Source organism: Arachis ipaensis, chromosome B09, assembly GCF_000816755.2.
Source record: "Arachis ipaensis cultivar K30076 chromosome B09, Araip1.1, whole genome shotgun sequence".
In the NCBI taxonomy this organism is placed as follows: domain Eukaryota; kingdom Viridiplantae; phylum Streptophyta; class Magnoliopsida; order Fabales; family Fabaceae; genus Arachis; species Arachis ipaensis.
In genome coordinates, this window is record NC_029793.2 from 145,506,441 (window position 1) to 145,517,003 (window position 10,563).

The 10,563-nt window shown below is 35.2% G+C and overlaps 2 protein-coding genes across 3 annotated transcripts; one reads left to right on the plus strand and one right to left on the minus strand.

The window, feature by feature from the left end:
• On the plus strand, nt 374-8,947 carry LOC107618827 (long chain acyl-CoA synthetase 6, peroxisomal). Of its 2 annotated transcripts, XM_016320997.2 has the most exons (23): nt 384-947; nt 1,754-1,814; nt 1,912-1,989; nt 2,155-2,226; nt 2,330-2,411; nt 2,502-2,607; nt 2,701-2,777; nt 2,990-3,034; nt 3,115-3,201; nt 3,439-3,528; nt 3,654-3,739; nt 3,846-3,939; nt 4,812-4,900; nt 4,999-5,087; nt 5,394-5,523; nt 5,614-5,732; nt 6,301-6,424; nt 6,542-6,628; nt 7,267-7,370; nt 7,462-7,547; nt 8,131-8,217; nt 8,311-8,397; nt 8,492-8,947. In XM_016320997.2, the coding sequence occupies exons 1-23, from the start codon at nt 809-811 to the stop codon at nt 8,585-8,587; spliced, it is 2,115 nt and encodes a 704-aa protein (XP_016176483.1). In that variant the 5' UTR covers nt 384-808; the 3' UTR covers nt 8,588-8,947. The 2 variants fall into 2 exon arrangements, with proteins under 2 accessions (XP_020966870.1, XP_016176483.1); XM_021111211.1 differs by lacking the exons at nt 7,267-7,370; nt 7,462-7,547; nt 8,131-8,217; nt 8,311-8,397; nt 8,492-8,947 and adding an exon at nt 6,709-7,126 and having other exon boundaries at nt 374-947.
• Nucleotides 9,072-10,563, minus strand: LOC107616110 (blue copper protein-like). The gene is made up of 2 exons (XM_021112104.1): nt 10,237-10,563; nt 9,072-9,593 (listed from the first exon to the last, which is right to left on the minus strand). Exons 1-2 carry the CDS (start codon nt 10,409-10,411, stop codon nt 9,307-9,309), a joined length of 462 nt encoding a protein of 153 aa, XP_020967763.1. The 5' UTR covers nt 10,412-10,563; the 3' UTR covers nt 9,072-9,306.

A 10,563-nucleotide genomic window follows, 5' to 3' on the forward strand; every position in this document is an offset into this window, starting at 1 on the left:
TCCTTAATTTTAATTTTTTATATGTAAATTTTAGTTTAATCTCTCTTAAAATTTTATTTTAATTTTATTTTATTATGTAAATATTTTTTGTTCCTCTAATATTTTATCTAACTCTGCCCATGTATTGATTAAACCCACGTTTTCCACACATAACAACTAAGTAAGTAGCCCGTCATATTTTAATTCCTTCAAGAAAAGAAGAAGTTGGATAGGTTCGCAAAAAGAATGTTTCGTTAATGGTAAACGAGTTTCATGTTTGTCAAATCTTGCAGCCGTAAACCTGTGTTCCAAAGATTAAAAAACTCTGATACTTTAAAAACGATGTCAAATTCTTTTTCATTTTATTTTCAAGATATATTGGTATAAAATAATTTAGTTACAAATACATGCATGTAAAAGTTCATACAAATAAATATAGAAATTTACAATGAATTTAAATGATAATAAAGTAGTAAAGCACCAATGAAAATTGTCGTATAATGTCTTTGGACAACTCAACTATGCATGATGGTCATAGTTCTAAGTGCTAAGAAAAATAATAATATAGTTATTATAGTTATGGAGGATTCACATACTTAGTAATTAAATGCAGGTGAAAACGATGACGCATGATTATGATTATGATAATAATGATTATGGGAAGATGCCACGTAGTTGGAAAAAGCTTAATGTGCGCGCAGCTTCATTCTTCAAAGTTGAATTAATACTAATCTCATATTCTCTTGATCTCTTCTGATCGTCGTTCACTTGATCATTCACACCAAAACGCGAATCGCACATTGTCGTTCACTCACTGCTCGTCGTGGTGATGACGAAGATGGATCCAGCACCTGCTGCGCAACGTCGAATCAAAGCCATCAACAACCACCTCACCCCCGCCGCCTCCTCTCACCGTTCTCCCTCCGCTCTCCTCCAACCTTCCCCTACCGCCGCCGAGTTCGCCTTAGGTTTCTCTCTCTCTCTCTCAAAATGAGGATAATGATGTGATATTACTTTGTTTCTGTTGTTGTGGATGAATCTGATTTGTCCTTCTTTATTATCATTGACAGCAAATAATAAACACTAATTGATTAATAAATGGAGTTAATCGCTGTAATTTATGTCTTACTGTTGTTTACACTTTAGAAAGTGTATCAAACAAGTGTGTTGTTTAAAGTTCTTTCACTTTTTTTTTTTAATTAAGAGTCGGTAGTAAAAGGCTTTGTGAGATTTGAATCGAAATCCAGAAATTCAAGAGAGTTGAAAGTTTATTCCCAGAGAAAAGGTGTGAAAGTTTCAGCTATCACTTTTTCCGAGTGCACTGATAAATTATCGTTGTTATTCAATGGAGACCTTTTATAAATTTATATTTTTCTTTTTCCCCCAATATGGACCACTATTCCGCATCTTTGAAATTAATTATCACCTAGGTAGGTGTCATGCATTCGGAATTCTGAATCTTAACACTTCTTTATTGTATTGTATTCCCAAAGATGGATCTAAAATTAAATTGAGAGATGAATCTAATAAAGTAATGTCAGTGATATTGACATCACTAGTTGCAACTTCACCAAAACATTTGTAACTGCTGATCATTTTCCATTCTTTTGCGAAAAATAAAATGGCATATAATATATTTATAATTAATTTGAATTCCAGGCTCCCACTTTTCACGTGCATGGCTTGTTGGTGTTACCTCGTTACTTTTTTGCAATTACTTTCTTGCTCAGGCATGCTATTGATATCACTAGTTATGATGTTTACTTCTGAGCAGAACAAGGTTATAGTGTTGTACTCCCAGAGAAATTGCAGACAGGAAAGTGGAACGTGTATAGGTATACCTCTTCCTCTGTTTTTTGGTCTTCTTGTCTTTGTTTCATCAATTTAGGGCCATTTCTCTGATATTATTGTTACTGTGATTTTCTTTCGTAGATCTGCACGCCATCCTCTGCAACTGGTGACCAGATTTCCTGATAATCCTGAAATTGGCACCCTGCATGATAATTTTGTGTGAGTGTTACTCCTTTTTATCCAAAGTTTTTTTTAATTCAGCTCCATAAGATAGATCATAGAATATAGGTGAGTAATATTAATCGCCAATTCTCCAATACTTCAGTAAGAATTTTTTTTTATGCCTTATAAATTGATATGAATGTTGGTAAACTCTAATAATAGGCATGCAACTGAAGTTTTTCGAGACTACAAGTATCTGGGAACTCGTGTCCGTGTGGATGGAACAGTTGGGGAGTAAGCAGCTCAATTTTCTACCTGTTTTCTGACCTGTCTTGATTTCTTCACAAGATTTCTTTTACATCCTTCTCCTCATTCCTGTTCTTGTTACACTCTTAAGGTACAAATGGATGACATTTGGTGAAGCGGGTGCTGCCCGCAGTGCAATAGGTTCTGGTTTGATACATTATGGAATCCAGAAGGTGAATGCTAGAATTGTATAAATGTGGTCCATCATTGTTCATTTTTACGCATGATATCATTTAACCATTGGTTGGCGTGGTAATTTGCAGGGCTCCTGCATTGGTTTGTATTTTATTAACAGACCTGAGTGGCTCATTGTTGATCATGCTTGCTCTGCATACTCATACATATCAGTTCCTTTATATGATACTCTAGGTATGTTGTTTTTTTATTTATCAGGGAACATTCTTTCATATTTACGTTGGCCTAACTTGTAGATTTAATAGCGAGCAATTGTTTTCTCTGTAGGTCCTGATGCTGTCAAGTACATCGTTCATCATGCTGTTGTACAAGTTGTATTCTGTGTTCCTCAAACATTAAATTTAGTAAGTATATCGGAGCTTCAACTTATACTTAATATAGCATATCGCTTCTGTTATCGTCATATTGTAAGTTCAATAGTAGTGCATATCAATATCTTGTCAATGGTTTTTATTGTCAAATTTAATTTATCAGATACTGAAATGTAAAAATTATCATGCCAATGTAAAAATTATCATACAAAACCCCTTCTTATATATGTCAACTGACTTTGCAGTTGCTGAGCTACTTATCGGAGATTCCAACTATACGTCTGATTGTGGTACGTCTGCATTTGACTTATGCTCATGCTGAATATTCAAAATCAAAGTATATCCTCGCTGATTTTCAGTTTGTATGCAGGTAGTTGGAGGTATGGATGATCAAATTCCATCAATTCCTTCATCATCCGCAGTTAAGGTTATTACATATTCACAGCTATTTACTCAGGTAAACTAGTAGTTTTCTCTCAAATAGTGTAAACTTTATGAGCAATACATATTGCATTCATATTATACCACATGTAGGCTTCACTGGCATTGTTAGAAAGTAAAACTTCTGCTGTGCTCCTTCTATCTATTGGGGTGCATCAATATTATAGTTTCTTTTGCGAATGCTGTTTCGATTGATTTTATCTGCCTGCTATTTACTATATCGTTACCAAATCGTTTGTGGATTTGGATATAGGGGAGCAGTAATATTCAGCCCTTTTGCCCACCTAAGCCCAATGATGTTGCAACCATTTGCTATACAAGTGGTACCACTGGAACCCCAAAGGTACATAACTTCTCCTGAAAAGAAACTCTCGTTTGCTTCCATATTGGTATATTGTTTTCGGATAACTCTTTGAATCTATACAAAGCATTGCTGCTGCATGTTTCTGCTAAACAAATTTTGGTCAGGGTGCTGTCTTGAGCCACGGAAACTTCATTGCAAGTGTGGCTGGGAGCACGTGCACTTCAAATGAAGTTTTCGGTCCTTCTGACACGTAAGCTCATTTTGGTACTCTATAACTTATTAGGCACTGTTTGATGTTGTTGTTTCTTTTGGTATTTTATTCTAATGTCTTTTCCTGAAATTCTTTCAATTTTCAGTTTTATATCTTATCTCCCTTTGGCTCACATTTATGAACGAGCTAACCAGGTCTTCACTGTATATTATGGTATTGCTGTGGGATTCTACCAGGGGGTATGTAGCCTTGAACAAATTAGGCTTCTTTCTTCCTTTGAGATGGCTTACTTCTCTATTTGTTTTGATTGAGTTATGTAATTGCTGCTTTAGATTTGTATTGCATGAGTCTGATGCTTATAGCTATTTGCTTTCACTTTTTAAATGTGATAAAAATAAAGATTTCTTATAGAATACTGTAGCGTTAGGAGTCCACATAATAATTCAGCAAGAAAAATGACTTTTTTTGTATTGGAACAATATATTTTTGTGAGGCGAACATATTTTTCATGATTGCCATTTCATGGAATTCCACATTACTCTGTCAAAAGTTATGTGCAAATAACAATATTTTATAATAGTTTCCTTGGTTATCAGTAAGTTTTTAAGCTTAGGCATGATAATAAGGTTGTTTCCTTGTGACTTGGAAGTCGAGGGTTCAAATTTTGAAATAGACTCTCTCCTTGCACTGTCAGTAAGTTCACTTACTTCTCCCCTTACAACACCCCACCAGTTAGGAGCTCAATGCAGCAGCCCTCACTTACACTTAACACTTAACAAAGCCTTTCCCACTAGGTAGGGTTAGCTACATGGATTAAAGACATCACAGCATTGTATTTGTTAATATCCCTTAATGTCCCATGCAAATTATCAAACCAACAACCAACCGTGTATGATGTGTAAAGGTAGGTTTTATATTGTTTATATCTGTTTCACTGTATAAAAGGGCAGTCCAGTGCATAAGTATCCCGCGTTAACGTAGGATCCGAAGAAGAGTCGTATCCAAAGGGTGTAATGTAGGCAGTCTAACTTGATAATGATATCAGTGGCTCACTATATGCTGCAATATTTTCATATGAAACTGACACTTCGGTTTTACCATCTGCATGCAGGATAATATGAAACTAATAGATGACATAGCTGCTCTAAAACCTACCATATTTGTTAGTGTTCCTCGGCTATACAACAGAATATATGCTGGGTAAAGTAATATACATTTAACTACACCTTTCAAAATATTAGCTTCCCGTGTTCAACTTCATTGTGCCATTCAATCTTTTTTCCCTTCTCTTTTTGCAGTATTTTGACTGCTGTTAAAACATCTGGTGGTCTGAAGGAAAGGCTGTTTAATGCTGCCTACAATGCGAAAAGGCAGGCACTAATTCATGGTAAATTGTATTCTCAATGAACTATCTTCTGCATAACACGCATTTATATTGCTGCATTGTCCTATTCGTTACAATACTTAACCGATCCCTATTGTGCCATTAACATTGATCCTGCTGATACTTGTATCAAAGTTGTACTTTTCGGTCTTCCTCTGTTGATGGTCGTTATTAATTTCCTGTTTATATAAGTGTCGCAAACATATTCTCAAGAAGAGTGGGCTCTTCAGTTGTGTCTCTTTCAACTTTAGTATCCTTGTAAATGAAACTTATTTTCAGTAATATAATGTGTATAAATATATTTTTCAGGAAAGAGCCCATCTCCCATTTGGGACAGGTTAGTTTTCAACAAGATAAAGGAAAAGCTTGGAGGACGAGTTCGTTTGATGACATCAGGTGCCTCACCCTTATCACCTGATGTCATGGAATTTTTAAAGATGTAAGTTTTTGCACAGGTGCTAAGAAGGATTGTCCTCTTATTATTTGATTTGAATTCTTTTCTTGGTTGCATGACGTGTGAACTGCACAGTTGCTTTGGTGCTCGAGTGTCCGAAGGATATGGAATGACTGAGACTACTTGTATTATAAGCTGTATGGATCTGGATGACAACCTTTGTGGTCATGTTGGCTCAGCTAATCCCGCTTGTGGTAAGTAGTTGGTGTGAATTTTACATCAAATAGCTTTCTCTGCCCTGGATTCATGATTCAAGAAAGACTATAAAAGAAACCATTAAGGAGAAAGGTTGATCAGATAGACGGTAGTCAAATAGCTTAATATAGAGGGAGATCAGGATAGAGTATATATGACAACTATTTTAAGATGATAATAGTTTAAATTAAATATGACTTGTGACAGGATGCCATGGTATGGTCTGATATACGTAGCTGACTAACAATTAATGGGACAAAGCTTAATATTTATTGTTTAGTTTAGTAGTTATTTTTTAGTTTAGAGATATAGAAAGTGGGGGAGATAAGTTGATTTATCAGTTTGTGGATTCAGGATTCTTACCTTTATCACTCAAAGGACCTGGATTAATCACCTTAAAGGAAATGTGAAAGTTGACAATAATTATACAAAAAATAAAAATAAAAATATGGGATTGGAACAATTTTTCTACCTGCCCCTGCCTAATCTGAAATGAATGTAAAAAAGTGAATTTTATTTGGGCTGCGGGTTTGGAGTTCTAGTGCTAAGAGTTTCGTTCTATTTCAGAGATAAAACTTGTGGATGTTCCAGAGATGAACTATTCATCTGATGATCAGCCCAATCCCCGTGGTGAAATATGTGTCAGGGGTCCCATTATTTTTCAAGGTTATTACAAAGATGAAGTTCAGACGTAACCACCTTGCTTGTTCTGTGATTTCTTTTAATATTTTCAATGAGATTTTTATATCTTTTATGAGATTTACCTTGTTCGTTTAAAATTTTCCTGAATTTTGATTAAATTGAGCAGGAGAGAAGTGATTGATGAAGAAGGATGGTTGCATACAGGAGATATTGGAATGTGGTTACCTGGTGGTCGTCTCAAAATTATTGATAGGTGAGATAGTACCATCCTAATTATATTTCATATGTTTTAGTTCAAAGCATGGCTTCTTAAAGTACTGTCCATCAATGAAGTGATACTAATCCCGTTGGGCTGCACGTCTGCTGTGTTCATTGAGTAGACTATCAATGCATTTTAAGGTGAACCTTAGTATCTTCTTCAGGTGCTCTGTTCATTGAATGCCATTTTTGCAAGACTTCTAACTTAGCATTACTTCCATTTAACTTTTATATATTGGACTTCAGACAAATGAGCTAAAGCATATATTACTTCTTATCTTCCTGTCTACTTCTTAGCTACATGTAATATACAAACAGGAGATTCTATTTTCTGTGCCTTGTTGTTTAAGTGTAGGTAATAGCTTTTTTCTTTGTCATCATTCAATGAAATCCAGGGTGGGCAATCTTACCTGAATACTGTGTCATGTTTTCTTAAGAGGCGTCAGCTATTCACTTATTTTCAGCCCCCCCCCCCCCCAAAAAAAAAAAAAAACCACAACAATAGTAGTGAGAAGTTATACAAGAACTCCCTAGTGTCTTATCCAGAAAGATCTATTTTACTCCTGAATTTCTTCGTATCCCTTTCACTGAATTTGTCGAGCATATAAATCAAGATTTTCGTTTTCATTATAGGAAGAAGAATATCTTTAAGTTGGCACAAGGCGAGTACATTGCTCCTGAGAAAATCGAAAATGTATATGTCAAATGCAAGTTTGTTGGGCAATGCTTTGTATATGGTAAGGAAATATGATATTATTGTGTTTAATTTTCTCTGTCTCTCTACTTTGATCCCTGTCTAGCATGCTGATACTTCGTTTCGTTTCATAGGTGATAGCTTCAATGCTTCCTTGGTCGCTATTGTTGCGGTGGATCCAGACGCCATGAAAGCATGGGCTGCTTCAGAAGGCATTCAGGTAGTTTAGTTGTTAACTATCAGATCAAATCCTTTGGCTCATAGGTGTAACCTAAAGTCCTTAACTGCCTAGAGAAGAAGTTGATTCTCTATTTTGTAGACATTGTTAAAAAGAGATTTAAACATAAGGTTTAAATGTAAATATGATTTATGACAGGGGACTTTAGCATCATTTGATTGATCTAGGGATATAGTCATATAGACATGGAGCCGAATTTGTTTTAACTTTTAAGTAACAAATGGCCTCTTTTTCGTGGTGTTTGTACCTATTTTTATGCACATGCGCTTCTTTCTTTCTTTTTAATTATTTGTAAAATGGTTGTTGTATGTTTATCTCGATAAAGTTAAATAGAACTCCTTTTAGTTTTGATAAAAGATTTATAAGTTGTATAGGTTAAACACGGTATGTTTAAAATATGTTTTGACTTAAAGCAACATCCTGTATTTATATCAAATTTCAAGGGAGGTTCATCAAAATTTATTCCTTTTATTTTATTTTTCCTTTAAGGGGATGGTGCTGATTTTTGAAAGCAGTGTGTTCCAATAAGTAACTTATAATCCCTATTTTCTGTGCATGGATGCAGCATAATGATCTAGCACAACTTTGCAATGATCCCCGAACAAAGGCTGCTGTCTTGGCTGATATGGATGCTGTTGGACGAGAGGCTCAGGTAAGTATAAGTTATTCACTTAATGTTTTCAAGTTCAAGTCACCTCAGTTTCAGTAGTAATTAGTTTTCTGTATCTTATTTGATGCTATGCAGCTTAGAGGTTTTGAATTTGTAAAAGCTCTAACTTTGGTGCCTGAACCATTTACGATAGAAAATGGTCTTCTGACACCAACATTCAAGGTAAGCATAGAGTCCTCATCCTTTCAAGTGTGTGAGATTCACCTGTTAAGTGGCAATGAAATCATGTTCTGTGTACGTGCATTTTACTTTTCAGGTTAAGAGGCCTCAAGCTAGGGAATACTTTGGCAAAGCAATATCTGATATGTACGATGAGCTTTCAAGAAACGATCCTACTCAAAAGCCATTGTGAAATTGAGGATCTCCTTCCCTATCCGCAAACTGGAAACATTGGCCTAACTGGAAAGTTCCTGCATGTTTTTACTGTGTTGTATTGTCTCATGATTTGTTCATATTCTTCTCTATCTTTTAGATTTTTGAATAGTATATTATTATTTCTTACAATTACAATAAGATGCATTCTTTCTTTGGTTTTTGGGTAACATAAGATGTCTCCTTTATTCGGTGGTTCATCACCACTTATCATCAAGATAGACTTCTGGCTTAATTATTGTTATTTTGATCCTAAAAGTACTAGTAGATTATGACCAGAGTGATGATATTGGTTAGTTAAAGGTACAAATAAGAGAATAGTATTGTTGTGGGTTTTTATTTTTTATTTTTTCTGGTGGTAAAGGAGTTAGAGAATTGTATTGATTTGGATAACTAGAGATCCTTTTTTTATTTCTAACGTTCACTAATCACTAGCACGTTTGAAATGACTATAAAGCAAGTGAGATAAAAAGTTGTGTACTTGTGTTATAAGGGAGAAACTTCAGATGTTCACAATACCTTTGTTTATTTCAAGCTACATGTAAAGGGAAAATACATTGTATTTAACATGGCTAATTAGCTACTATATATATTTTCATTGTCATTCAAAAAGGTATAAACGTGCCTAGGATCTAGGCAAAGGAATTATAGAGACTCCAAAAAGTCCCACAATCCAAAGCTAAAGAACACTATTCCTTGTTAAGCAAGTGCAAAGAGTGCCATGCCCAAACCCGTGATGATTCCAAATGGTCCCTTTAGAGCAATGAATGGGGCATCAGCATTGCTAGGGGAAGGTGCTGGTACACTACCACCGGTAGAGACTGCAGGGGAGGCCAAAGCTGAGGGTTCAGGCGCACCCGCGGAGACCCTGAGCACGTTAATATCAACCTTCTGGCCTGCTTGGCAGTGACCAGGGACTCCACAGAAGAAGAAGTGGTGACCATAATTGGTTATCTTAATAGTGTCATTGCCAGTTGTGAATGTTGCTTAAAAAAAAAAAAAAAAAAAAAATCAATCAATCTTTTGGTTCTTTAATTCTTTTGCTTTTTATGTGGCTATAATGATTTTGAGCAGTGCGTTCAAGAATTCATTGCTGTTCTTTTTCCTTTCATTTCATCCTATCCAATAAAGCTAGTGCAGAACAGCAAAGAACAAAAAATTTGATGGAATTGAAAGTGGTGTGTGTAGGGTCATGCTACATCATCATGAAAACTCAAGTCTAATTTGCTATTAAAATAACAAAAGCCATAAGAATAAGAAAAAGAAAACATTATTGCTTGGTTTGGTTGAGTGAAAAATAAGAGTCCAATGTAGGGGCCCTCCCCTAAACTTATGATATAATTATAGAATATAGACTCTACAGAGTAGCAAGACTAGAAAACAGAAAGGGTCACCATGGATGTAAAGCAAGAAAATACAAGAATTATGACATTCTTATACCAAATAGTGTAAAGATTGTTTTGTTTGTCTTGTTCTAATTCTAAAAAGATGGAGCAGAACTATGGAAAGGACACCTCCATTTTTTCCAGAACAATTCCAAACGTTAATATAAGTGTTTGACAATAATGAACAAAAATAAACATATGATTTTATAAACATATTATATTACTGGATTTCAATTAAGAGTAATTAAAGACTTACTGATAGTGTCACCAATTTGGAAGTTCTTGGGAGCAGACCACTTTCTGTAGTCTATGTTGCCAAGGGTAGTCCAACCAGCAGAGTCCCCAACCTTGTAGACAGCTCCATATGCCACTGCCATCACCATCAACAAAACCATAGCTCTCTCTACTACCAAGGCCATGGCCTCAGTTTAACTTTATGCTCTTCAAAGTAGTATTTGAGATTCTTTTAACTTGTCCTTGTTTTCTCTGAGGTTGTGGTCTTTATATATATATTATCCTTGACTTTTTGACATATAGTTTGGCCTTTTAGGGAGTTGGAGGAGGTTGGAAC